The sequence below is a fragment of the Callospermophilus lateralis genome, chromosome 1 (assembly GCF_048772815.1).
Source record: "Callospermophilus lateralis isolate mCalLat2 chromosome 1, mCalLat2.hap1, whole genome shotgun sequence".
Classification (NCBI taxonomy): domain Eukaryota; kingdom Metazoa; phylum Chordata; class Mammalia; order Rodentia; family Sciuridae; genus Callospermophilus; species Callospermophilus lateralis.
Window position 1 is genome coordinate 86,339,975 of NC_135305.1, and position 24,186 is coordinate 86,364,160.

Sequence of the window (24,186 nt, forward strand, 5' to 3'; positions counted from 1 at the left end):
TCCTCCATGGCCAAAAATGGGGCCTTATGCATCTTGGTTTGGTACCGAGTAGATGCTCCATAGTCAGTGACTGAGCTATATTGTTTTAAAGGAAGGAAGAGAAATCAAGGCCAGAAAATTGTTCCAGGGAACATGAAGTTCTAGTTAAGGACAGGCTATGGTTTAGATATGAGGTGTCCCAAAAGTTCATGTGTGAAACAATGCCAAGAATTATAACCTAATGGGTGGATTAATCCACCCATATGAATTAATCAGACAATAACTGTGGGCAGTAAGTAGGGTGTGGTTGGAGGAGGTAGGTCACTAGGGATGTGCCTTTGGGGTTTATATTTTGTCCCCAGTGAGCAGAGTTCTCTCTCTGCTTCCTGGTTGCCATGTTCTGAGCTCCTTTCCTACTCCACACCCTTTCACCTTGATGTTCTGCATTGCCTGGGGTCCAGAACTGTGGAGTCAGCCCACCACGGACTGAACCTGGGAAACCTTGAGCCAAAATAAACTTTTCTTCTTCCAAATTGTTCTTGTCAAGTATTTTGGTCACAACAATGAAAAGCTAACTAAAACAGGACAGCTCCCAGCAGGAAAAAGATCAGAAAAGATGCAATGCCTCGGATGCCTTTGTGCTCATCACTGCCCTACCCTCTTTCTCTTCCAAAAAAGTGATTAGAGTTTCTAATGGTTTAGATATGAGGTGTTTTGCTACCGAAACATAGATTTAATTTAACCATGGGTGGGGGGTGGTTCAAGGGAAAAATTCCTACTCCATAAATATACAAAGCTGACTATTTTCCGGAAATCAAGTCTAGCCCATTGAGTACAAGGTGTGTTCAATGGGTTCATAATGTCATGAATGTCCCTTGGTTGATTTACCAGTTCATTGAGAGTGGCGATGCACACTACAGGACACACTTCAAGGATAAACGCTGACTGAAAGTTTATAGAATGAATGTTATTTAACGTCTCTCTGCTGGTAGTCTTTCAGTTCTGTGCTTGAGGACTCATTTTTCTGTAATCCAGCAATGTCTGTCGGATCCTGGGCAGCCAGGGAGCATTCAACAGGTACAGTCGCTGGGCCCTGGGCTTTCTCTTCTTCCTACCCAGCCGTTGACCATTTTAGGTTACGCAATATGAATGCAAGCAGAATAATACTAAAGCTAGACTTATGAGGCTTATTCCTAAGAAATATAAAACGCAAAAAATCCCCTTCAGTTCCAAATAGACATTCATATCCATGTCTGGTAAACGCATTTACGGAAGACATTCCTTTACATTAAAGACAGAACTTTAGTCTTTGCAAAAGGAAAAGCTCCGCTTCCCTTACATTTTCTCAGCTCCTCCACTATTTGCCTCAAGTTATCTGCACTTCTGTGGGCGCCGTTGCATTTAAATCGCAGTCGGAGAAACCCTTCCCGGACTTTCTAACTCCACATAACGCTAACGGAGTGCCAGGACGTCGCCCGCTTGCCCGTAAGCTGCCGAGCCGCCGAGGCCGGGCCCGCGCTGTGATGTCACCCGGCTCGCGGGCCGCGGCGCGGGGATTGGCCAAGGTCCATGACGTCACGGGCCGGGGCGGCCCCGCACTGGCGAGGGCCCCGGGATGCTCCGGTTCGTTTAAAAATAAAGGGGTAGGGGGGCGGAGGAGAAGAACCGCCGGCCCGCGGAGTCACCCGCCGCCCCGCCAGGCGCCCCGCACCCCGGCCGCGCCAGCCTCGCGGGCGGCCCGACAGAGGCGGGGGTAGGCGGGGCGGAGGAGGAGCCGCGGGCGCGGCGCCGCGCCGTCCGCGGCCGCCGCCCGCCCCCGTTACACACCGCATGTAAACAGTCCCCGTCGGCGCGAGCCCAGGGACCCGCAGGGAGTCCGCCTGCCCGGCCCGCCGCCGCCCCGGACCCGCGCCTAGCGGAGCGTCGCGCCGTGCTGCCCGTCCGGGAGGAGGGCGCCGAGGAGCGAGGAGGGCGGCGGCGGGAGGCGGAGGGAGCGGGGCGGGCGGCGAGCGCCGAGGCGGAGGGAGCGGCGGCGGGCGCGGCGGGCCACGATGGATTTCCAGCAGCTGGCCGACGTTGCGGAGAAATGGTGCTCCAACACGCCCTTCGAGCTCATCGCCACGGAGGAGACCGAGCGCAGGATGGATTTCTACGCCGACCCCGGCGTCTCCTTCTACGTGCTGTGTCCGGACAACGGCTGCGGCGACAATTTTGTGAGCGCCTGGGGGGGAGGGACCGCTGGAGCGGGTGGGACTGTGGACGCAGCGGCCGCGTAGCTGCGCCCGAGCTTCCGCGCGGTGGGGAGGCGTAACCCGCTGGCCCCCGCGCACCCGCTGCTCCTAGCTGGGTAGGGGAAGCCCCGGGGCCAGGCGCAGCGGTGTCAGCGCCCCGGGTGGGGCGGGTGGGTGTCGGGCTGGGCGCCCGTAGGATCCGGGGAGCAGGGCTGGGGCGGGAGGTGTGGCGTTTTCCGGAGTCCACCCCTTACCCCCGGCGGGCGCTATTTTGAGAACGCGACCCCACTGCTGATGGGCTGTGTTTGGCTTCGAACATCCTGGGGATGTCAGCCGCATCGCACTGACCCGGGCTGGGGCACTGGGTCCCTCTTGAAGAATCCGAAGTCCGGAGCTGCCTACACCCGGGCGTCCCGTCCGGGTGAGGAATCCCGTTCCCCTCCCAGTGCGCAGACACAACTCCACCAATTGCCGTGTTCGGGAGAACCCTCAATCCCCTCCCTGTTATTCCCGGAGCTGCCTGTTTGGACACAAAGCCTCTGTCCACATTAACGATGCCCGATCTCCTGGACCTTCTTTGCGGAATTACACCCTGGATCTTAAAAACGCACGCGCGCGTGCGCATACATCCCAATACACAGACACACACACAGACACAGACACACACACACACACGCACGCATTCGGGCACGCCTATCCCCCTTTCCCCGGTGCTTCCATTGCTCCTCTTTGAGCCTCCAGCGAGGTGAGGTGTGTGTGACCGGGGCGGGTTCTATCGGTCCGGAGGCGGCTGCGGCCATGCTGAAGCCCTTTGGCTTTTCCAGGGGAAGGGTAATCCCCTACACCCTTGGCTAGGAGCGACCTGGACCTGAACCTGCGGTGTCTATACCTTTGACTTCGCATCCTGAGCCCACTTGGGATCTTGGCACTGACAGTTTAGGAAGAGGATGCGGAGGGCAGGGAAGTTGCAGTGGAAGGGCGTGGAGACCAAGCGAGGATGGCGTTCCATGAAGTGTTTGTAAGCGCGGGGAATAAATATGGTCCCCAAATGTAAGATGGAGGCGGCTGTGGACGCGGGTTACCGTGTGGTCGCCGGCCTGAGCCTGGAGCTGGCGCTGCTGCCGTCCCTGCCGACGGATGGGGCGGCGCAGAGGCGCGGCCTGGCGCAGGCTCCTCAGGTGGGGCGAGACAAAGCTTGGGCTGTGGCTTTTACTGCCGCGCGCCCCAATCAGCCGCGGGAAGTTCGCGAAGGAGTTAGAGCAGGAGTGCCTTTTTTGGACCCGGAGAGGTGAAGTCTGGTGCCAGCCTGGCGGATAATGCACGCCCCTCCCACCATCCCCACCTCACTGAGGGGAGGAACCCACCTGAGCCCCGTTTTGCGTCACCGTCACCGTGGAAGAGGGGTGGCTTTGAGTGACAGTCAGATTTGAGTGCTCCCTGTGCGGCTATTATCAGACGCCCTTCCCTGAGCCCAGTTTCCATATATCCACAAAATGAGCGTAATAATATTAGTGCCCTGATAATCATGTAGGTAGAACACCTGACAGTCTCTCTTAAGCAAGGGCTGTACAAATTTGGGATTCAGAGACCCGTTTTCCAGAGTTTAGAGCTTGTCTTTCTTTTTTTAAGAGCCACAGTTTTCTCAACTGTAAAGTGGGCTTTCACAGGGTTCTTTTGAAGAGCAAGTAACCCATTAATACATGTAAGCACAGGTTAACTGTACTGGGATTCACTCCTTTGGAAAAGTATGCAAAAACCCCAGGGATAGGTGGAAAGGGAATCAAGAGCCAACTAATTGTAAAATGTTAGGTTGTGATTAGGAGTCCCTCCCAGCTCCCAACTTCCTTAGTTTTCCAGTGCGCCTCCTCCTCCCTACTGTGTGAAATAGGGTATGGTTTATGGATTTTATAGGGAAGGTTCCACACAGCCAGACTACAGGGGACAAACCACAGAAATGACTCCAAAGAGCACAAGTAGGCTGAGGAAGGCACAAGGCCATTCTCTTGTCTGGAATGTTATCAAATCATAGTTCAGAAACATTATTTGTATTAGGCCCTTTTCCTGAGGCCACCCACATTGAAAATGTTGACTAACAATTTAAATGGAATAGATAAAGAAGATAGAAGGTGGAATGGAAGATAAATAAGAAGAGAGAAGTAAAAACAATTCCTCAGGTAGACTGTAACTTTCTCAAAAGTTTCTGGAAGCCATAATGGACAAGATGCCAACTGCAGCAGTTTTCTTAACCAATTTTTTTCTTGAATCTCCTGGAGGCCAGGTGTGTCCAACTACTGTTTGCTTCTAATAAGTGTCCTACCCTAGTTCTTTTCCTTTTTTTCTCAGGAAAATATGTTAAGCATTAGTAGAAATTTGAGTTGAGTGGAATCCCTGTTATTTGAAAGATTTATTAACATATTTACATAGTCATCTCTCAATTTACAGGGCATTTTCACAACATTCATTTTATTTAACCAATTATTGAGGGCTTGTTCTTTGCTGCGCCATAGCTGTCTAGCTTACAGATAGCCCTCATGCTCCTGGGGCCAGTTTACCTAGCTAAGAAGCAATGTAGCACAATGGTTAGCACAGACTTTGGAGTTAGACATCCCAGCTCCGTGTGCCCTGGGGTTAGGGTTAGGGTTAGGGTTATGCCCTCTATGCCACAGTTTCAAGTCTGTAACCTCCCTAGCAAGGTTACTTGGGATTGGTGCTTCAAGGGGGGTCATGTTTTTAGTAGTATCTTCAGGGTTGCTTGAGAATGTAGTTCCTGGCTTATTCTCCAAAGAGCACAAGTAGGCTGAGGAAGCACAAGTGCTCAATACTGGTAGCCCATTGTGCTGTTAGCTCTGTAAATTCTACTGTCCATCTAGTTCCTGGAGCCAAAAATCTAAAGGAGGTCTTTAACCTCACTCTACAACTCTCTGAATCTAACTCACCAAAATTCTGCCAGAATTGCTTTCAAAAGGCATGCAGTGTCCACCTGTTTTTCTGTACTCTCATACTGTCGCAGTAGCCTAAGCCACTATCATTTTTCATCTTATCTCCTAACTTGTCTCCATGCTTGTAGTACCTGCCCCCATGCCAAGCCAGTCTCTAGCCAGCTGTCACTCCAAAGCTATTTAAAATATGATCTGGATCCTGTATAAATATAAATAGTGGTGGTGTTGGTGATGTCACCACCCACCCGCCACCACCCACTCCCCACCTCACCTAAACTGACTTCCCTTCCCTTTGGCAATAAATCCCAAGACCTCGCCCAGGCCTCCAGCCCCTATATACAGTGTCTCTGGGTGCCTCTCTCACCTCCTCTTGGATCATTCTTCTCCCTTACTTACTGTGTTTCTACCATACTGACCTTGTATTAGCTTGGCCTCACTCATGCCAAGCTCTTTCCTGCCCTGAGGCCTTTGCCCTTGCTGTTCTCCCTGCCTAGAACATCCTTGTTTCAGATCTTTACATGACTGGCTCTTTATGGCATGCAGACCTAGGAGAAGCCTTCCTGACCTCTCCTCTTTCGTTTCATGTTTTTTGTTCTTATCAGCACTCATTAGGCTGGATATCCTCTTTTTGTTTTCTGTGTTCTCCACTAGACTACAAGTTCCTGGCGCAGAGACCTTGTTTATCTTATTCATCACTGTATCACAGTACCTGAAATAGTGTCAGATAATTGGTATATGCTCAATACACATTTGTAAGAATGAATGAATGAGCTGGGCCTGGTTGCACACACCTGTAATCCCAACTACTTGGGAAGCTGAGGTCATGATTGCAAGTTTAAGTCCAGCCTGGGCAACTTGATGAGACTCTGTCTCAAAATAAATAATAAAAAAGAATGTAGCTCAGTGGCAAAGCACCCTTGGGTTCAATTGCCAGGACTGGAAAAAAGGGGAAAAGAATGATAAGTGACAGTCGAGTGTAGAAGACAGAGATTAGATTTCAAGAATCAGACTTCGCTAACACTTATGTTCAATTTACTATGTATCTGACGCTGTTCCAGACACTTTGCGAATTTGAATTTGTTGAATCTTAGTGGTGTCACAAGGTATTCTGTGTAATTATCCCTGTTTTACAGATGGGGAAACTGAGGTATAGGGAGGTTTATTGACTTGCCCATGGTTAATGAGTAGTAGAATGACCTGGACCGTACGTAGCCTCAGGTTGAATACATAGCATCACAAGAGTGATAGACTCTAGCCCCTCCGTAGTGTGTCTCTTGGTGCCTCTCTCACCTCCTCTTGGACCATTCAATCCAGGGCATCCAATCCAGTTGCAGTTCAAGGGTGACTTGTTCCTGGGCCTCACAAAAATCCCTTGAGGTAGGTAGATATTATTGCTGCCTATGGTTGAAGAAACTGAGGCTCCGTGAGAGTAAAGTACTCACCACAGTGCTAAGAAGTACATTGCTAAGAAGTGACAGAGGCAGGACTGAAGCCCAGCCCAGATCCCTGTTCTGTCACCAAAAGAGTGGCTGTAGGCAGGATCAGGTCAGTAGCTCAGAGGCCAGGAGCAAGGACCTATTTTGATTGTCCCTTCACTTTGATGGCTCCTGGGTCCCTTGTGCACTCTTTCCCTCTCACTTCACAGGCCGTCCCAACCATGTTGTCCCTTTCCAGACTGCCTCCCTGACTGGGACCCCTCCCTGTGAATGGGTAGTACCTTGGATAAAAAAACTGCTGGGGCTGCGGCTCAGTGGTGCCAGGCCAGCCCAGCCTGCATGAGACCCTTGGTTAGGTTCCCAGCATCGCAAAGAAAGCCCCCAAACCAGAACCCCTCCAGTTTCTTTTGTGGAGGGAGTTCAGGGCAGGCCACCCTGCCTAACTTTACAGGTGTGACAGCAAGGGCCCCTGGGCCCTGGAGAGAGCTCACGGGCAGGCCAGTGTGCCCGTTCCTGAGGAGTGGGTGGAGTGTTGGCAGCCGCTCACGTGCCCTACCCACAGAGTGACCGCATGTGTATCCCTTCCTGGGAGCACAGCTGGGCTTCTTCCTTCCTCTGCCCTGTCCCTCCAGGCCTGGGTGCTCATGATTACAGGAGAGAGGAGCCATTTCCTTTATTGACCCACCCCCTCTGTCAGCTCATCAGAAACATGCTTGGATTCAAAATTCTGGGTAGTTTAATCCTCCCTCAATTCAAAAGCAAAGATAACCATTGTCATAATTAAAAAGATTTTGTATGGAAGGACTGTGTGATTTGACTTTATATATGTGTGTTTGCTTATTGTATATATGTATATTTCCCCCCCTTTGTGGTCTACGCATGTCTCTATTCTCAACTAGTTAGTTGATTAAATAACAACCTTTTCATTTGGGAGAGAGAAAATGTAACTTATATAAATTAAAGGAGATCACATCATGTTTATGTGGTGGTATATAGGAAAGAGAAGACTTCCTCTTCTACTTCAGAGCTACCCTCAATTTCCTCATTTATCAGAGTGGGTCAGGCATACCTGCATTGCATAATCACCGTGAGGATTATGTGAGTAGTGATGTGAAGGCGCTTGCCAGCATGTGACACTCCGCAGGGGCTGTACATTGTCCATACAGAGAGGCCACTTCTGAGAAAAGATAAGCGATTTGTGTTTGTGGAATGGTAAACCTGAAGAGAATCAAGTTATGTTAATATGAATCCAAATAGGTGGTAATAAGCATTTACTAGGTTTCTGCTAAATGAGAGGCAGTATACAGGTGATTCCTGTAATCTTTAGAACCGCCCCCCCATGAATATAATCATCTTCCTTGACTTACAAATGGATGACGGAGGCTCAGTTAAACATTTTGCAAAGTGCAGTTGAAAGTGCATGTGCTTGATATTTTGCTGTCCCCCTTGCTCCTGGTATAACCACAGGCAAGTTAACCCTTCTGAGCCTTAGTTTGGCCTGTGGTAAAATGGGTCAATGGTTGACACAAAGAGCAAGCTCTGCTCAGATACATCTGATCATGTTGGGTGGTTTGTGACTTTTATGTTTAGCTGTCCTATGGACAGAAATCAGTTCTGGATTAAGCTGCACCAATTCAGAATGGACTTAGAATGGCAGAAAACTCACATATCTGTTCAGTTGACCTTTGGTTTCTTTAATGGACTGGTTCCAGGTCCTATCTTGGATACCAAAATCTGAGGATGCTCAAGTCTCTTTATATAAATGATGTAGTGTTTTATACAACCTACACACTCTCTCCCATAGACTTGTAATGCGTAATACAATATAAGATACATTATAAGTGTTATATATACTCTTATTTGTTTAGGGAATAATGTCAGGAAAAAAGTTTGCAAGTATATAGTATAGACACAGTTTTCTCCTGATATTCTACACGGATGTGGAGCCACACATACAGAATTGTGGATAAAAAGACCAACTACACTACAATGAGAGAGGCCCATAGCAAGGGCCCTGACTCAGATAACTGTCCAGAGAGGAGAAATATATGTGTTCTTAACACCCACAAACCACTACTAGCTTAAGCACCCAGAGGCCCAGCAGCATGCCCACCAGGACTTAGAATAGTAGGAACACATAGCTTATACACAAAACAAGAAGGATCAAATTACCTTAATGATTTAATACCTCTTTTTGACAAACGAGATATTCTCATCTACAATGTAAAAAGGGAAAGGTGTTCATTTGCTTATTTATAGGTGGCATGGTTTTATTTTCTTAGCTGGGTGAGCTTTTATAATAAACTCCTTCCCACCTTAACAGAAAGGGACACAGATTGCCTATACTAATATGGGCCTCTTATTGTGGGTATAGTAAATGCCACTTCACTAAAGCTCACTCCAATATGAGATTTGGAGTTGGTTGTAGTCAATAATGGCATTGCTTGAGGTCTTCCAGAAAGATTTTAAATGTGCCACCACTCCCATGTTATGACTCTAAATAGGATTAGCTAAAGTTCTGCTCTTTGCCTGGTTCTCAAAGTGTGACCCGGAACAGCAGCATGCTGTTACAACACTGTGTACCAGCCTAGCACTGTGCCAAGCATCACCTGGAATTTCTTGGGAATTGAAATCAAAGATGGGTGTTGGGTTATATGCTTAAAATATTTTCCCAGTTGGAGTTACTATGGCCATGCCTTGTGGCCCCAGCACTCTGAGTCTTTGCTCACCTATTTATCTTTCTATGAGACTAGACCACCAAATTCTGTTCTCAGGGCCATCAGCCCTGCCCCCAAGCATTCTCTCTGCCTTCCTTGGTTTTAATGTGGACCCCCTCTATTTTTCTGAGAAAATAACCCTCTGCCCTCAAACCTTTGTCTGTTGATTGTCCTGAAGTGCCTGAGTGTCTTCTCTGGGGACACTGATGGGAGGTGATTTTTCTTTCTTTGCCTGGGCTGCTTAGAAAAAGCATTAGCACCAGCTCTGTGTCTCATCTGTAACAAGTGGCCAGGCCCGCACTTCCTCTGTTTGTCCTCTTCTCACTCTTAGTTTTAGCTTATTTTCCTTCCATTATTTTACCTTTGTCCTTTTTTCCCCTGACTGCTGACTTATTTTTCATTTCATTTTGTCTTGTATCCTATGACTCTTTGCCACCAGCCTTCATTAGTTTTGGAAAGAAACAGCTTAAATAAAGTGAAATACTTTTTGTTCTGAGATGCAGTGGATATAATACAGTGAGCAGTCAGCAAATGGAAGTGTCTTTTAAGTGGCCATGTCCACCTGGATTTGTGTAGTTCTAAACCTTGTGTCCCTTACTTTCTCATGTGGATAGAGAGATTCAGTTTAATTTTTTTTTTTTTTGGTTGTTTGTTTTAATCCACAAAACTGGGACTCCAGGGAGAAGTAGAGAGCTAAATAAAGGAAATTGGGCACAAGGCCCTTTGGTGGGTTTTAGGTCTTCCTTCTCTAACATATGTATGAATAAGTGAATGACTCCAAAAGGAGAGTAATGGACACTGCAGCATGAACAATCTCTTCGTGAGGTTAGAGATGCCTGCAAACACTTATCTGAATAAACTGATCGCCAGGAGGTAGTGGATACATTGTAATTCTGTTAAGTTATAAGGTTTTTTGTTGACTTTGTACTTTTAAGCCCAAATGCACTTTCAACAAAAAAGTATGCATACCAGTTTTTCATAGACCCACCTACTTCTGAATTCAGGGTAAAGTCATACCGGGTATCTGGTTTATTCATTGAGTCACCTTAGCTATGTGGAAGGCAGAAAGTCCAACAAGCCGTTTCTCCCCCATCCTCCTGCAGATGCAAAAGTGGAAAGAAGGTTCTTACTCAGATACACACCGTGTACCAGCCTGGCACTGTGCCAAGCACTTAATTAAATTTCAACTTTTCACTTTCTAATCTTGACACTAAGTCTACGGATGGTAGGCTTCAAATTGTGAGTTGCTAGATTTTAATCTCAGTTCCAGGTTGGGTCCTAATTTGAAATTAGCTGGAACTTTACAGATTTGAGGGTGAAATGAATGCTGAGCAGAATTTAATAGAGTAGAACTTTGTTGTTCTTGCTGAATCTCCGTTAATTATCAGGTGATATAGGTAATGGATATAAAAGTACTTTGTACTACCAGACTTTCGTACAATGTAAGAGACTATTACATAAGTGACATTTCAGTGGCTTGATAGCATTAAGAGTCTCTAATTAATAGGGAAGAACATTTGAGCTGTTCTCTTAAGCTAGAGGGCCTGGCTGTTGTCTTTATTAGGTTGAGAAGGAAGCTCTGGAAGTCTGCTGGAATTAGAGCAGCGGGTGTTGGAAATAGACCTTTACAACTGCGAAACACAGATAATTGGGGTATGAAAATGGCACGTTAGCACCTAGTTATCCTCACTTGGATCTGGGAGCATTTGAAGTGTGCAGATCTAGTTCTTGGAAATCCTGCAGCGAGAAGGGAGGCAATGAAATGTGTTTATTGAGTGTCAAGCATAACTTTCTAGGGTGATTCTTTAATCATGTGTATGAATAGAAGAGGGGCGACTGTGCACCTGACATGGGCCATTTCTCCAAAAATATCTCATTCCCTGTGGCCTATCCCCTGTGACTTGTATCAGTCCCTCTCCTTGGCCTCATGCAGTTTTATCAGATTGAATTGTCATTGAAACAGATCCTTGTACTTGACAGACTCCTTGTTATACTGGAAGCCTGTTACCCCAGAGTCTTCCTCAGATATGCAGAGCTGGGGCTTCTGTATTCAGATCTCTCCAGCCTGCTTCTTGGGCTTAGTCCAGAGCCTTGCACAGTTTGGGGAGAGGTTTGCCTCACCTTTAAGATGTGCTCATTAGGAGGAAAACTTTCTCGAGCCTTAGGAATAAAATAAAACTTAAAACCCATTTCCTCTCTGCTGCGTGTGTTACCTTGCTTGGTGACGCCTGGGTGCAGTGCTCTCTTAGATCATGTTCAGGGTGGTCAGCTTTTAGCAAACTTTTGTTTCCCAAACCTTTGACTTCCTGTGGACTTTTTGTGCTCTCTTAAGTTCATTTCATTTAAAAAAAGTAAATTTACCACCACCCCCACTCGCAGGCTGATCTGGGTAAGGAACATCTTGTTCCAAGTTCGGATTATGAGCTATGCTTAATTAATCCTTCAGCCATAGCTGAAGGCAAAGTTAAGGAGTTTGAAGGCAAAGGCTCTGGCTTCTCCCTACCGTCTTAAAACCACCCTTAGCCTGCTGGAGCAGGTGAGCTGTGGAAATCACAAGTGAGAAATGTCCACCCCCCTGACCTCTTTGCTACCTGTGAGCAGATGGGGAACAGAGCAGGTGAGAGCAGGAACCAGAGCTTGGGGCTTCTGTGGATTAGAGATTTTCTCACCCCCTTCCAGGCAAACAAATCCTGAATGAACATATGGATTTCACTGTGCACTGGAGGCCGTCTTCAGGTTCATGTAATTAAAAAAAAAAAAAAAAAATCTGCATGGCAGTCTGTGATTCACTCCGAGGATAATGACCTGTGTGTCTTTGTTTTCTCCTTGCCCTCATGGGGGCACGCAGCACGTGTGGAGCGAGAGCGAGGACTGCCTGCCTTTCCTGCAGCTAGCGCAGGATTACATCTCCTCCTGCGGCAAGAAGACACTCCATGAAGTCTTGGAAAAAGTCTTCAAGTCCTTCAGACCTGTAGGTGCCTGCTTGGCCTCTAAAGCTAGCTTGTTTTGTGCAGTAATTGTGTTTTGAATAATATGGGTGGTGGGGAAAGTGGGCAAAACCCAGGCTGACTAGTTGTTTTTCTCTTGTCTGTCCTGTGGCATAAAGATAGCAGCCAGTGTGGGGAGGCTGTGGGGGAGGGGGAGGGGACGGGATGTGACACAGCTGCTTGTTGCAGGGGTGATGGTTATTTCTAGCATCACTTGAGTTGAGAATCCCTGATAGGGAGGAGAGCAGACAGATTCACTGTGAGACAGTGGAGTGTTCCTGTTCTCGACCAGTAGACTCCAAACCCACAAGCCTGGAAGCAGTCAGGAGGTTTTGTTTAAATGGTGGGGTCTGTACTGAGGGTTTGCCAGAAAGCATATAAATGTTATACTTCCATGTTTGTGGGTGCAGATGGGGATGAAATTGGATCCTGGTTCTATTCCTTTCCCTTTTTACCAAGTCTCTTGTGCAGAGCTTGCTTTTCCCCTCTCTCTCTTGGGATTTCGGAATCCATCCTTCTGTGGCTGCTGACAGGCTGTTTTCCTGCCAGCAGATAAACATGTAAAATGAGTGCTTACCCCTGCTTTCAACATTCCCTATTTCCCTGTCTTTATTGGAAGTTAAGGTCAGATGACCAACGTCATGATGTTCCCCCCCAAGTTCAATTCCTTGCCTGCTGTAAACATTCTACATATTCAATGGTATTTGCTGTCGAATTTCTATTTATTTTTTGAATTGTTTTTAATATGATCTGCTTCTCCACTGTAATTTCTGGCTTTTAGTTCTTTGAACACAGTAGCTTGGTTGCATAATAGCCTGTGTCTAACATTCCAGTGTCTCGAGATTTATTTCTAAGTCTGTTTGGCATCTTTCTTTCTTTTTTCCCCTTTTGCTGCCTGTTCCTACTCCTTGGTGTCTTGTTTCTCTATGTGTTGGATCATCTCTGTGTGCCATTTAGTGTATTTGAAAGTTTATGTAGGTCGGGCATGGTGGTGCATACCTGTAATCCCAGTGGCTTGGAGGCTGAGGCAGGAGGATCGCAAGTTCAGAGCCAGCTTCAGCAAAACTGAGGTGCTATGCAACTCAGTGAGACCCTGTCTCTAAATAAAATATAAAAAAGGTCTGGGGATGGCACCCCTGGATTTAATCCTTGATACCAAAAAAAAAAAAAAAAAGTTTATATATAGGAGTAAATTTTGGCTTAAGATGACATTACCTTCCTCCAGAAAGTTTTGTTAGCTCCTTCAGGACTCAGGGCCCTGTCAGTCTGAGACCACTTTTGGCAGTTTGAGGCTTGTAGTTCTGTGAGTGCCCCAGGTGAGAACAATCAGCCTGCAGGACTGGTTTCTCCAAGCTCATCCTCATCCTGGAAGTGTCAGGCTTTGGAGGTCTCAGCTTGGAGTGGGGCCAGGGCATCATGTCTGTTTTTTTGGAAGACTCTGTGCTTTGACTTTGGTCCACCATCTCCTAGAATAGGCTGAGAGTGCAGTAAAGTTTCTAGCTGCTTCTTCCAGGTCAGCAGAAGCCTACAGGACAAAAGCAGCTCTTTGTGTCAGGCATATCTCTCTAGAGCATGTTTTCCATATTAAATATGATATTTTTTCATATTTTACTTGTTCTCAATGGAACAGCTGGGGCCCATCACTTAGGCCAGCACTGTAAGGGGTGGAATTTCAGTGGCTTTGGTCACATTCTCTGGTTTGTATCATTCATCGAATCAGCTCATTTTTTGTTTGTTAATTTTGTAAGCCAGTTTGGCTCATTCAAAATGGGCGTTTGGGTTAAAAGTACTGGTCTGTCCTGCTTTCAGTCACCCAATAAACATTTCTAGAGAAGGGGATGTGATCCGACTTCACTTGGCACCACGTACTGCTCTGGTCCCAGCACTTGGACGGAGTGAGTGAACGTCTTGGACCTCACAGAGCTCGCGCTCTGGACTGGGAGGACGAGATGAACAAGTTTATATATAATATGTCAGTAATAGGTGCCAGGAAGGAAAGAAAGAAATCATGGACGGGGCTAAGAAGTGTCAGGAATCCTGAGGTGTTTGGTGAGGAAATCTTCAGCGAGAGGGTAACACTGGAGTAAAAGCCAAGTCAGGAGAGAGCCATGAGGAAATCCAGGGGAATAGCAGCACAGGTAGAGAAAGCAGCAGGTCCGCAGGCCTTGGGTGGCAAGCACCTGTGTTTCAGGGACAGGAATCACCAGCCTGGCCAAAGGGGAGGGGAGACGGGACAGAGTGAGGTGAGTCCAGGGGACACAGGACCTTGCAGCTGCCCCAGGATGTTGGGAGCCACTGGAGGGGTTCAAGAAGAAGGGGGATGGGATCTGACTTCAGATTTTGAGAGGCTGCTCTAAGGACTGTTGAGATTAAGCTGTCAGAGGAGAAAGAAGGGACCCCCAGGGAGGCCAGTCATGTCCTCCAGGCAGACCTGATATGGCACCACACAGCAGAGGTGGAGTAGAGAGCTCGGATTCTGGGGATGCCTTGAAAGTAGACCCAGCTAGACTTGCTGCTGAATTGGAAGTGGGATGTGAGAAAAAGAGAGACCAGGATGACGCCCGAGTTTCGTGCCTGAGCACTGAAGGGACCCGCACAGTCATTGAGATGGGGCGGGCTGTAGGAGGAAAAGTTGGGGTGTGATCCTATTAGAGCTCACTTTTGGACATATCGATGTTTGAAATACCTTCTGGACATCCAAGTAGATATATCAAGTTAGGCAAAAATTTTTTAAAAATCAATTCCTCACCATGTGCAGTGGTACAATCTGTAATTTCAGCTATTCAAGAGTTGGGGCAGGGGCTGGGGATGTGGCTCAAGCGGTAGCGCGCTCGCCTGGCATGCGTGCGGCCCGGGTTCGATCCTCAGCACCACATACAAACAAAGATGTTGTGTCCACCGAAAACTAAAAAATAAATATTAAAAAAAAAAATTCTCTCTAAAAAAAAAAGAGTTGGGGCAGGAGGATCACGAAGTTTGAGGCCAGCCTAGGCAACTCAGCAAAACCCTGTCTCAAAATAAAAAATAAAAAAGACTGGGGTTATAGCTTAGTGGTAGAGCACCTCGGTTCGATCTCCAGTATAGGAGGAAAAATGAATCCTCCAAATCTCAACTGGAACAAAGTGCCTATTAGCAAGGAGTGTCCACTCTGCAGCTGATTCCTTTGGGGTGTTTGTTCATTAGCCTGCCACCCAGTTTTCTTTACACGGATGTCCTCTATGCTGGAGAGCAAAGCAGCTGCGGAACTGACTGACCTGGAGAAGTAAGCGCCAGCCAGAATTTGTTTTGCTGTTTTTCTTTACTAAGTCTGGCTGCTGCATTCTGGCAGTCATATGTGAATGGAGGAAAATTCTGCAGTCCAAAAAATCCAGATGTGTAGCTGAAGCAGTCAAATTGGTTGAGTATTTTTTTTTTTCGGTTTGAGCTGTGTGTATCATGGAGACAGATCCAGTTCCATGATACTGGGCTTCCAGGTTCCATTAACAATGTGGAGCTTTACATTGTGAGCAGGGGTGTCACTCCCCAGGTGGAGAGGCCTTGAGTTGGCGAAGAGCCTCTTCCATTAGGAAAGGTTACGTTTAAGGAACCACCTTGGCTGGTCTCTGCTCCTCCAGGAAAGACCAGGGAGAGGCTTCTTTGCAGATGGGGAAGAGCAGTTTGTGTGCCTCTGGGCTGTGATGTCTCCCAGGCAGGATGTGCACCAGATTGGATGAAAAAGAGTGTTGCCAGCCCCAGTAAAGGACTGTGGAGATGAGTGGGGAAACTTGGGCCCTCTCTCTATCCACTGAGTAGTGCACTTCTTCCTAGAGGTGCTGCTTATGTTTGTTCAATGAAAAGGGAGATTTGGGTTTAGCAGGTAGACAGGAGGCTTTGCTGCTGTGGCCAGAGTTGAAAGTACTTGGTGAAGAAGCACCTATCCCAGGGCTACAGGGCTGTGGAGCAGTGAGACCAGTGCATCATTTCCCTGGAACTTTGTAGTGATTGAATCAGCTCACGCAGTGGCTGCTGCTGCTTTGCAGTGGAGTGTCCCCAGCAGGAATTTCTTCACCTGCATCTTAGAACAGCTGATCCAGGCCTTCAAATCCCTGTCTTCCCACGGTCACCCCATCCCCAGCCCCTGCCCTGTGCAGTCTCTCCAGAGAGAGAAATACCTGATGGTTCACAGTCCTCAGCTGCCCGTTGGGGCCGCTGCCAGGCACATTCACTTGCCCCTGAGCGCCCTGCGTACATGGGCAGGAAGAGGGGAGTGCTGAGGAACACCCTGCCAAGGCCATGCCACCTGGGGCTCTGTGTAGGACGACATCCACACTTCAGGGTCTGTACACACCTGCGCCCCTCCTCTGCCTTGCCTTCCCCATGCTGAAACATTCAGTGACACAGAGTTCCTCCTCCCTCAAGAAAGCTATTGTTGGATTTTTAAAAGAAAAAAATATATATAATTTTTTTTTTCTTTTTAGCCATCTTACTCCTTGTTTTTCTTCTACTTCATCACATTTTCCACAGATGTATCAATCTGCTCTTGCAAAGTCCTGCTGGGAAGGATGCAGGGCAGGGCACAAAATGGCTAGTTGTTGCCCTCAGGGTGCTGGCTAGGAGAGACGGCTATAAACAGAGGGAAACCTCGTGGTACAGGGTAGGACATTGATTTTGGCCCAGGCATGCTGCTCGATGCTACACTGGACAAGTTTATTCTACTCTGTGGGTTCTTTAGGAGAGATATTTCTAACAGGATTTTTGTGAGCAGATACTACATAGGGTGTTGTTTGTGGTTTCTTAGCCCAGTTGTGCGGGATCAGGATCCTACAGTGATGAAGAAGTCAAGCTCTGTGGAGAGGCCACTTGGGTTTGTTTTAGTTTGTTTGTTGTTTTTGCTATGAAGGACTGAACCCAGGGACACTCAACCACTGTGCCACATCCCCAACACTTTTTTGTATTTTATTTAGAGAGAGGGTCTCACTGAGTTGCTTAGGGCCTCACTAAGTTGCTGAGGCTGGCTTTGAATTTATGATCCTCCTGCCTCAGCCTCCTGAGCCACTGGGATTATAGGCATGTGCCATCACACCCGGCTCAGGCCATTTGGGTTTGAATCCTGGATCACTTGTTGACTGGGCATCTTTTAGACAAGTTACTTATATTCTCTTCTGTTTCTCGGTTTTTCATTTGTAAAATGAGGAAGCTAATGATAATAGTTACCTTAGGGATTCTGGGAAGATTAAACAGCACCATTTTGCTGGGTTATTTATAGAGCATCATACGTGATAAGCACTAAATAAATGTTAGAATTGATGTGGATGAGGTGAAGACACAAGGCAAAATACTATTGAGAGGTGATCAGAACTTACTGAAAACTTTGGTGGGAGGCTTAGATTTTGGGTAGAGAAAGAAAACAATTTGCTAATTAATTTCATCACAAGCTTGACAGAAGAATCTGGTTAGGGCAAGGGATTTTTAAAAGTAAGACAAAGTTTATCAACACTGATTTTGGACAGAATAAACACTCTTAGTAGCTAGTCCATGTGGCTCACTGCTTTGGGTGCTAAGGCTACAGGAAAGATGCATGGATGCTTTATACTTTTTTATACATTATACTTTTTAAAAGCTGTTTTCTTGTGATGTGTTACAAGTGCTAGGAATGTCAGAGTCAGGGGACCAGTGGAGGCACACAGGGCCAGGAAGTGGTTTCATGAGGAGGTTCCATTGTAGACATGCTCAGAGCAGGAAGCTGTCTAGCCAAGGAGAAGGTCCAGGAAGAGTCCATCTTGGCTGCCTCAACTCAAGTCCTTAACAATGTCCCCAGGTTGGGGAGTGGGATCAGTTACCCTACCCTGCTCCCATGCTGTGTGGCCTCCTGGAGATTGCTCAACTTTAGTTTCCCATCTTTAAAATGGGGATAGTGCCTGTTTCACTGTCTTGTGGATCAGTGGGGAGTTAGGAAATCAGACTGAGGACACAAAGGACTGTCATAGTCCAGCCACCCTGCTGAGGTTGGTTTCAGTTTCTTCCTCACGGCTGGTGTTAGGGAATGCTCACTGGATTCAGCTGACCATCTTCTCTCCCAGAGTGGCCCACATCCTATTCCACTCCAGGGGCTCAGAGGTGTGATTCATTTTCTCTTCATATGGCCCATTATATCCCAGTGGTACATGAATGGAAATGACAGTGACATGCAGGAGTTGTTGCCATCCCATGGCAGACACTACTCCTCATAAGTGGCTTCAAAGACTCCACCAATAACTGGCAAATTGCAAGTCCATTCTTGGAGCCCTGCATTAAGTGACCCTCAGATGACAGTAGCTGCCGTCATGTGATTGAGCTAGATAATGAAACAGTGATTATGGATCTCAATAATGGTGATTGTGCCATTCATTTTTTTCTCAATGTTTTTGTATCTTTTTATTTTGTGATGATTGACAGACTGACTCTGAACAAATGAGAGAAGAGATAGCCTACTATTTCCAATTTTACTGCATAACTCAATCTCATCTTTGTCCTTGCAAATCCTTGCCAAGTTGTAGCAAGTGACTGCTCTTTCCTAGAGGGTTGTCTTCCTTCCCTTTCTGCCCTGTGGATGTCAGCGTCCCCCGGAGCCTGTGGCTGTTGCAGTGCCGTGTGCTGCTTTGGTTGATGCTGCTCTGATGGTCCCACCTGGCATCAGATCCTGTGGTGCCTGTGGTTTCTCCCTCCAAGCGACCCAGGTCCTTTTGCCCGAGGTTGCAGTGCGACTCTGTTTCTTCTCTCAAGAAACAAAGATGCTTCTGTCAGAAAAAAAATCCCCTAATTCCAGCTCACTGACATGAGCAAGATTGATATTTTCGTGTGGCCACTAATGGCTGACGACTCAGGGATGACTCCCAACAGAAAAATTTTGTGTGGCCCAAAATAGTTTAATTCTTGCTTCTGCTCCTATTGTCTGAACAACAGCCTGGAGAAGAGAAGGAAGCCACCTGTGTGGAGCTGCCCCAGTGGGTCCCAAAGTCCCATGAGAAAAGATTCTGTACACTTAATGGGTTTGAAGAAACAGTGTTTAGTGTTAATTTTATCATGGCTTTTGTTTTCTGCTCGTGTTGGAAACATTCAAACCCTTGTTGTTTTTTTAAAAGGAAAATGGCCCCTAGAAGTAAGAGACATCTACCTCTTTTGCCCATTTGGCTCCTACATCCTGTCTTGCTGCCTATCTCTTTTTTTCCTGGTATCAAAGATACTGAACGGGGCATGGTGGTGTATGTCTGTAATACAGCAGCCTAGGAGTCTGAAGCAGGAGGATTGTGAGTTCAAAGCCAGCCTTCGCAACCCAGCAAGACCGTATCTCTAAATAGAGTATAAAAAAGGGCTAGGGTGTGGCTCAGTGGTTAAGTGCCTCTGGGTTCAATCCCCAGTACCAAAAAAAAAAAAAAAAAAAAACCGATCAGGATTCAATCATGGGTTTCTTGGAATCACGATGGTACCAAACATCATGGATCACTAAGATCAATAGTGTCAGGTTACCCAAGTGCTTCAGCATCTCACTACTCAGAGTAGCTACTGGACTAGAAGTATCTTCATTACCTGGGAGCTTCTTCAAAATGCAGAATTAGGTCCCACCTGAGACCCACTGCTTTTTAGGTAGATTTCTGGGTGCATTACCTACACAGTAAGGTTCAAGAAATGCTGAGGGGAGCCTCTGGAAGCAGCGTAAGGGAACTCTGAAGGCCCAGGGCACCTAATGTATGCACCAGAGGCCTCACTGATAGACTGCTGTCCAAGGCAGAGGCACTGCCTTCCCTCTGATAAAGACTCTAGCCACTGTATACAGAGAGTGTCCCCTTCAGAGTGATGCCAAATGTCAGCTGAATGTGGTGTCAGATAGATTATATCATTGTCCTGAGGCCCTCGTCAGACCCACAGGTGACTGGTTTTCTGGGTCTTAGGACTTTAATTCTCAGTATTGGCAGCATCCCTTTCACACACAGCCTGCTGGGTTGGGTGGGCCTGCGGTCCTGTGGGATGGGAGGTTGCTCCCAGGGAGCCTGTGGGCAGCAGGGCTCTGGAAATGCCATGGTTCCTGCCAGAAGGAGCAGAGATTTGTTATTTTCCAGCTTACTGAGAAAAAAGGCTGGGGGATGTATGATTATAACTGTCAGAAATAGTGTAAATATACCAGCACTTCAGTTTTTTTCACCTGTCTCCTTTTCCAGAAGGCATGGGCACAATAAAAGGAAGGACCCACCAGGGTGTACTCCTGTTTCTAAAATTGCTGCTGCTTCTCCTCCTCCCCTTCCTCCTCTCTTTCTCCTCTTCCTTCTGTACTGGGGATTGAACTCATAGGCACTTTACCACTGAACTATATTCCCAGTCTTTTTATGCAGGAGGTTGGGGTGGGGTGGTAAACCAGGGAGGCACATTCCCAGCCCTTTATATTTTTTATTTTGAGACAGGGTCCTACTAAGTTGCTTAGGGCCTCACTTAAGTTGCTGAGGCTGGCTTTGAATTTGTGATCCTCCTGCCTCCGTCTCCTGGGTTGCTAGGAGTACAGGTGTGCACCACCACATCTGGCTCTTCTTGGCTGTGAAAGATTTGGATCCAGGAGTTAAATTTAGATTTGGCTCCCATAGATGGTAATGAGACAGATGAGAATGCTAGATTATTATATCTGCATGATATTCTCAGAATTCTAGGCAAATTCTCATTCTGGTATTTTAGACTGTGCATAGGTATACATAAATGTAGACATCAGCATTGCACATTTTCTCTTCTTTTTATTTTTTATTATTTTATGGTGCTGGATATCAAACCTAGGGCCTCTCAAATGCTATGGCAAGTGTTCTACCACTGTGCCATATCCCAGCCCCAGCTTGATATTTTGCCCATCTAGTTTTGTGGTGCTGGAGATTGAAACCCAGACCTCATGCATGGTAGGCAAGTGCTCTACGCCTGAGCCACAACCCAGCCTGGCATTGCATATTTTAAAAACATGTATTTCTCAGTAGAAAACACTAAAACATCCAGCTATTAGGCACAGCATTGAAAAGCATCTCCAGAGTAGCCTGAGGGTTAGGTGTGGAATGTCTGTAGTCAGATCACCTGGGTTTAGATCCTGGCTTTGCTATTATCAGGTGAGTTTGGCAGGTTACTCAGCCTCTCCAGGTTTTATCTGTATAGGGCGATAATAATAGCACCTCCCCCACAGGATTATTATGAGGAACAAAGGAATCACCATATGTAAAGCTGCTCAAGACCATATCTAGCAGACAGTGAGTTAATATTCACCATTATTGAAGTATGAGACATCCCCTCCTTCAGTGGAATGCTGAATACAAGCCTGGAATCAAACCAAAAAGGCTGACAGATTGAGGTTCACCACTTCTTACTTCCTAGAGTGCTGATTCACAGCAGGGGGGTCTAGAAAGCAGCACAGCAGGAAAGAGGGGGAGAAGCCTGGCTGGAGCAGTCTACTGAGGCAGCAGGAACTCCCTGAGTAACTGAGCTGACTGTGCCCAGCATAAGGGAAGCAGGAGAATCTGGCTGGGTGTTTCCATGACGCTGGACTGTTTGCAGACCACCGCACCCGCACTTCTTTGAGCTTCATCTTTCATTCCTCTGTGAGCTAGAGCAGGCGTCATGATTTGCTTTACAGAGGAGGATGCTGTGGCTCAGCAGAGTCAGTGGCTTGGCAGATGTCCCCACCAAATAGAGCCCTGGCTTCAGGACTCCAGATCCAGTGTCTTTTCCCTCCCAGCCTCTCAGTGGATCTGCAGCCCCTGCATTAAGTGCCTGAACAACCCAGAAAGCCATCAAGAATGGCTTCTCTTCTTCAGCCCCCACAAAATGTAAGGGGTGAGCAGTTCTTCCAAGAACAATCAAAACGCTTCCTGCTAAAGTGGAGGGCTTCCCTTGTGGCTGGTGCTCTAGGACCTGTGACTGTGTGCTTTGAAATCATGTGCTTTGAAGGTTAAGGTAGGGAGCTAGAAAGAGGAGGGGGAGAGAGCTGGCTTCATGCTTGGCTTGCTGGGTCCTCTTCAACAAGGCGTGCTAAACTGATGAGTCGGAGAGCGTTAAGTGCTCTTCAGCTTGGATCAATATGTATCACCTGGTTCCTAGCAAGAAGAATGGTGGATGGCATGTCTATTTGGGACAAGGAGGCTCAGCTGCACCCTCCTTATCCATGACAGTCATTGCTAACTGACCTTAATCTTTTTCCCCCGAGTCTCAGAATTCTGAACCCAGGACTCCAGGCAGCTCTTACCAGTCACATCTGTTAAGTGAGAGGATCCTGTTGTCCATTTCTCATTTACTAGCATCCCTTCAGTGATGAAGTGAACAGTTAATTTATTTTGAATTTCTGCATCTTCATTTGGTGTTTAGGTGACTCGGGAATTCCTGGTCATGGCAACAAGGTATTTACCAGCTATTAGGGATGTGACCACTCTGACACTTCCACTTTGCTGTATCATCAAGCAGCTCTTCAAATAAAACTTGGCCACCTCATTGGCACACAGTGGTCATCTGTGTTCATTGTGACCAGCCATCTTTTCTCTCTTTGGAGGCAACTGTTTTATTCCATCCACTAAAACCTAGAAGTGAGACAGTAGTAAGAAAAAGGGGGCTTCTCTTTTCTCCCATTCACATCCGAGATTAGCACACCCTGTCCAGACAAATTGAGACCCACCCTTCCTGCCCTTCTCCTCCAAGGTAACCATGTTGCTCTGAGACAGCTGTAGTACATGCCCAAGGGGACAGTATGTGTCTACAGTGGTCTGTGTCTACCTTAGCAGGCCATGTACATAGTATGACCAATAATGCCTCATAGATGATTTTGTCCTGAGTATGTCTATAGGGCACTGTGGGATCTGTGAGAGTTGCAGTTCTAGAACTTCAGAGCACAGGCATTATTTCGATTGGACCTCGACTTTCACTCTTTCCCCATTTGAGCAATTAGGAGGAAGTTGGGGAGAAGGTGGCAGGACAGTAGACAGGCAATATAGACTAAACAGAATGATAATGCTGATGCTGACTTTTTTTGTTGTTTTTTTGTTTTGTTTTTGTTTTGTTTTTATCAGGGATTGAACTTGGAGGCACTCAACCACAGAGCCACATCCCCAGTCATATTTTGTATTTTGTTTAGAGACAGGGTCTCGCTGAGTTGCTTAGTGTCTCTGTTGCTGAGGCTGGCTTTGAACTCACCATCCTCCTGTTTTAGGCTCCTGAGCTGCTGGGATTACAGGCATGCGCTACCATGCCCTGTGATTTTTTTGTCTTAATGCTGTTCGTGTTTGAGCCATTAGGGCAACTTGGTGATGTGGCTTGAAAGTGATCAGTCCCTAGGCCACTATATAAAAAAGTCTTTTGGTCACTCACTGCCAGGTTATCACCGATAAACTCAGGATCCCTGAAGGTCAAGACTTCCTTCTGGCACAAGAGCTTTGGATTCAGGCCTGGCAAATGGCACTGTTTCCAACCAAAGAGCTGACTGTGCCTTTCAAAAATGTTTATCATGAATTCACTCTGAATGTTCCTGATCATCCTTAGAGTGTTTGGGAAATATAAAAAGATGAAAAAGGGAAAAAAATATCCATCATCCCATAAACTAACCAAAAAATTTCAACATTTAGATATATTTTATTGAAGTCTTTTTATTGCATCTATGTATAAATTTTTAGAAAACTGTCTCATAATGAACGTGCAATTTTACCAATTTTACACTTAAGTACCAATTTTTATATCATTAAATAATTCAAAAACACCATTTTAAGTGGATATGTTAAGAGTTCATCTTACTGACACACCATAATTTATTTAACTCTTTTGCTGATGAACATTTTAGTTGTCTCAACATTTTTATGAATCGCTATTCATAATAGCATGTGTTTGGGGGGAGAAAATAGAATAGGAGACAGAGTTTTTCATGTCTTGATGGAATG

At 46.6% G+C, this 24,186-nt stretch overlaps 1 protein-coding gene across 2 annotated transcripts in view; it reads left to right on the plus strand.

The window, feature by feature from the left end:
- The first annotated feature begins 1,810 nt into the window (after nt 1–1,810).
- Mturn (maturin, neural progenitor differentiation regulator homolog) overlaps nt 1,811–24,186 on the plus strand; it is a 28,987-nt gene continuing 6,611 nt past the window's right edge. For both annotated transcript variants that reach the window (XR_013088929.1, XM_076835932.1), the window contains exons 1-2: nt 1,811–2,192; nt 12,151–12,273. Coding sequence is in view for 1 of the 2 variants with exons in the window: in XM_076835932.1 (XP_076692047.1) it covers nt 2,031–2,192; nt 12,151–12,273 (285 nt within the window). In the remaining variant the exon portion in view is untranslated. The remainder of the gene's footprint in view (nt 2,193–12,150; nt 12,274–24,186) is intronic.